The sequence below is a fragment of the Otolemur garnettii genome, unplaced genomic scaffold (assembly GCF_000181295.1).
Source record: "Otolemur garnettii isolate 467f Iridium unplaced genomic scaffold, OtoGar3 scaffold00108, whole genome shotgun sequence".
Classification (NCBI taxonomy): Eukaryota; Metazoa; Chordata; class Mammalia; order Primates; family Galagidae; genus Otolemur; species Otolemur garnettii.
In genome coordinates, this window is record NW_003852503.1 from 6,423,363 (window position 1) to 6,427,627 (window position 4,265).

At 54.0% G+C, this 4,265-nt stretch overlaps 1 protein-coding gene across 3 annotated transcripts in view; it reads left to right on the plus strand.

The window, feature by feature from the left end:
* The window catches only part of SCN4B (sodium voltage-gated channel beta subunit 4), an 18,718-nt gene extending 16,363 nt beyond the window's left edge, over window positions 1–2,355 (plus strand). For all 3 annotated transcript variants that reach the window (XM_003796860.3, XM_023517341.1, XM_012809564.2), the window contains one exon: window positions 2,262–2,355. In XM_003796860.3, coding sequence (XP_003796908.1) covers window positions 2,262–2,355 — 94 coding nt within the window. The remainder of the gene's footprint in view (window positions 1–2,261) is intronic.
* Window positions 2,356–4,265: the final 1,910 nt, after the last annotated feature.

Here is a 4,265-nt window from a genome sequence, read left to right on the forward strand (position 1 = left end):
TTCCCAACTCTCTCCTCCTCTCTTCCCAGCCCTCCTCCCCACTTCCCAGACTCTCTCCTCCTCTCTTCCCCTTTCTTCCTCTGACCACTGTGTATTTATTGAACGTATTCAATTCATTGAATACCTAAACCCAAGCCGCTTGCTCTTTCTCATCTCACGGTCTTTCCCCCTTCCTGTTAGCCTCTCTTTTTCCATTTGTGCCGCCCAACCTAAAGCTCTACCACCTCCAAAACGGGAAGACCCTTCAAAGGAGATGGGAGTGAAATTCTAAAAATTCATATGGGAGAGGTTTAAAAAAGACTTAAAGTCTTTTTAAAAAGACTTTAAGACTTAAAAGTCTTAAAAAAGACTTTTAAAAAGGCTGATGTAGTGGGCGGTGCCTGTGGCTCAAAGGGGTGGGGCGCTGGCCCCATACACCGGAGCTGGCAGGTTCAAACTCAGCCTGGCCAAAAACTGCAAAAAAAAAAAAAAAAAAAAAGGCTGATGTGGTTTCCCAGGAAGCCCTAGGATAAATTCTGGTATAAAATAGACATCTATAAATAGAAGGGGAGGGAGAAAAAAGAGGTTTGGAGGGTGGAACTCCCAGGCCCTGAAGTTCTAGAACAGTGTCAGGGAGACTCAAAGCAGCAGGTGGAAAATCTTACCAACTAGATAGAGCAGGGAAAAGGCATTTGAAGATTGTGTTCCGAGCCAGTCGATGAGATGAGGTGGCTTTCCATTGGAACGGAGAAGGTGATGGTAACAAGGAGATTTGAAAGAGGGGGGTGAAACGATCTCTTCTGTTTGCTGAAATATGTGCTCTGCTGAGAGGAGAATTATGGTTTACATGAGAGTGCAGTTGGGCGGGTAGTGATTGGCTGGGGTGACTGTACCTTAGGTGGGGAACGTGGTGGGGGGAGACGGAGGGATCTATCTGAATAGAGATCTTTAATGGTGCATCACAGGCCTCTGCCTGTTCATGTTGTTATTAATGTTTGAACTGCACTAAAGATGACATACTTAGCGGATTTCCAGAAGCCTAGTGACTGCGTTACAGAACAAAACTGGGATCTAGGGAGATCTTGATAGGCTAGAGTTATGGACTAAATTCTGCAAGATGGAATAGATGAGGACAAAATACTCAGTCCTTCTCAAAGGCCTCAAATTCGTTAACACAGGCCTAGGGTGAGTGTAGGATCTAGTTCAGCAATTGCAGCTGTGAAGAAGCCTTGGCAGTTTTCATAAACAGAAAGCTCAGAGTGAGGTTGGAACCCCCTGGGAGCTCTGTCTTCCCAGCCTGGCCACTGCCGTGGAGGAAGGACCAACTTAAGTTGGTCACGTCCAGTTCAGGGCAGTCAGGGTGGTATCGTTCCCAGCGAGACCCCTAACCATTTCTCCTCCCTGCTGCCTCTCCCCCAGTCCTGCTGTCTGTGACCCCAGACCCACCACCTGTTCCCACCCTTCCATGGCCTTCGTTCTTCTCCCTCTGGTCACAGAGAGCTCGGGGAGGGAGGCCTGTGGGGCTCTGCAGGAGGAGCTCTGTGTCCTCCACACACTCCTTGCTGGGCTGAACCCTTTCCTCTGGGGTGGCATGGCCTGGGAACTGACCCCAAGGACAGTGCCTGGTACCCGTTGCCTTCTGCCATATTGAGGTGACTAGGTGAAGGCTAAGACTTCCTGAGAACTTTCCATGTGCCAGGCACTGTCTAAGTGCTCATTTCTTTTCTTTCTTTCTTTCTTTCTTTCTTTTTTTTTTTTTTTGTTGAGGCAGAGTCCCACCCTATGCCCCTGAGCAGAGTGCAATGTCGTCATAGCTCACTACAGCCTCAGACTCAGGCTGTAGGCATCCTGCTGCTTCAGCCTCTGGAAGCCGCTGGGATTACAGGTGCTCACTGCAGCTCCCGGCTAGGTTTTTCATTTTTTTAGGAGTCAGGGTCTCATTCTTGCTCAGGCAAGTCTCAAACTCCTGAGCTCAAGCAGTTCTTCCTCCTCAGCCTTCCACAGTGCTGGGATTACAGGCGTGAGCCACCACGCCTGGCCCAAGTACTCATTTTTTCTCCCAGAAATTGTGTGAAGAAGTTGTCATTATGACACATACCTTATAAATGAGGAAATTGAGCTCCAGAGAGGTTAGGTTAAGAGACGTGGCCTCTTGCTGCCTTAGCTCTGGGAAAGGCCAGGGGAGGGTACAGAGCTGGGGACAGGGGCCGTAAATCTCCCCACAGCCCACACTTTGCTCTTGCTGCTCTCCTCATCAGGGTCTCCCCTCTCTTTCTCTCCAGGAAGGAATGTCTTGTGAGTTCCTCAGGGAATGACAACACGGACAATGGGTTGCCTGGCTCCAAGGCAGAAGAGAAACCACCCACAAAAGTGTGAGCCCCTGCTTCGGGCCAAGCAGCTGTGGGGAGCCTCCCTTTCTGAAGAAGCTGATGCTTGAGCCCCAACGTGCTGAGACACCTACTGCTTGGCTCAAACTGTAGTCTTTCTGGCAGGAGAAACTGGGGTCCTGCCCAGCCTGGCCACCCCTTCCTGAGCCAGGGCTCCCCAGGGATAAGGGATGCCCAGGGAGAGCACCTGTGGAAGGTTCTGGAAAAGAAAGGAGGTGCTGAGGCGGTGTGGAGGGGCTGGTCCCTGACACCTGGATAGATGGTCCCTGACACCCCCTACCCTGTAGAAGCAGGACCTTGCTTCTCCTCCTGATTTCTCTTCAAGAGGGACTTGGGGGACCCACGAGGGCTGCCCCAAGAGCTGCTGTGTGTGGCTCCATTTGGAGGTGGAAGTGGGCTGGAGGACTCTGGAGGAGACCTGGGGCAGAGGGCTGCTGGCAGAAGGATTTCCCTAGTTTCCCAAGTGGGGAACTTCCCTTTTCCTCTGCCCCTGCAGCTCTCAGCTTAGTCCCATGCTCCTAGCCCGCTCCCCTGCTCAGTTTCTAAACCCTCCCAACTGGGGCTGGCCGCCTTGGTCTTGAGGGGTCCCGTAACCCCCACCCTGCTCCTCTGCCTGTGAGTTATTGAGGGGCTCGTGGCCCTTGAGACTTTCCAGAGCCCTGGAGCACCACCCACACCTTTCCTGGCATTTCTTCTTGGGGAATCAGGCTGCAGAAGTCTCAGGCCAGTGTCTTGGAGGCCTCTCTGCCACTGGAACGCCCACCCCAGCCCTGCCAGTGCTGGCAGCCCCTCCTGGGCATGGCAGGACCATCGCCACTCCTGGGCGCTCCGGAGCCCAGCTCTCCCCTGCTCCTCCCCATCCTCTGCAATAGTGGGTGCATTCTCTTGCTTGAGGGGTTGCACTGTCAAACCTCTCATTGGCTGGCCCCTCCTGTGCCTCCATTAGGCCCTCTCCCTTGCCCTGGGCCTGTCTTCACCTCAGGGACCCTCTTCCTTGGGATGAAGGGGCCCTCGGGTTCCCAGCTGCTTCCTGCTCAGCTGAGCCACCGCTTCCGCCCTGAGGTTGGGGGGAGTAGGGAGAGGGCATCCATAGCAACTTTGCTTTCCCAGGTCTGGTTTGCACACCCCTGTGTGGGGGGCTTGACTGTGCCTTAGCTCCTGACTTCCAGCTCTTGCCCCCCATCCCCTCTGTGCTGGCATAACAGTAAGGAAGGCAAGGTGCCCTGCCCTCCCTAAGGTCATGGAGGGGGCTGTGAGGCTGGAATCATGCTGCTGACAGCTCCTTGGCCAGTGATGACTCGTGGAGACTTCTGCCTGGTGCCCCTGTTGGGCTCCCAGACAGGGGCATGTGGTGATATTGGAAGGGGGGTTTCCTGATGGGGCCGTGTGGGAGGCTGTGACAGTAGACCTACTCCTTGCTCCCCTTTTGAATTCTGACACTCCAGCCTCTGGGTCCCTAGGATGGGAGGGGAGCAGCCCTCTCCCTGGGACTGCCCTTAGGGCTCTTCCTGCCAAAGAACAGCCACAAGCTTCCCTGAAGGTGGAGGTGGGGGGAGACTGAGGAACAGGAGCACCTGCCGGTGCCCGAGACGGTTCCCAGTGTCCCTTCCCCAGCCTGATAGGCTCACAAGTTCCCCCTCTGACCTGCCTCTGCTCCTCTTGTCCCCCACCCAACCTCTGGAGGATTGGGGTTCAGATTTTCCCGGCTTTGGGAGCAGACAGATCAGAGCCACTAGCCATTCCGGAAACTTCTTATAGCTGCCTTCACGCAAAACTGCTTTCTTCTCCCTTTCCGATGTCAACATTTGAAGAGGCGGAACTCCTGGGGTCTCCTTTTACTGTCTTGAGAGGAAGCCCAGATGTATGGAGCGGGGAGAGGAGGGACATCATCCTCTTCCT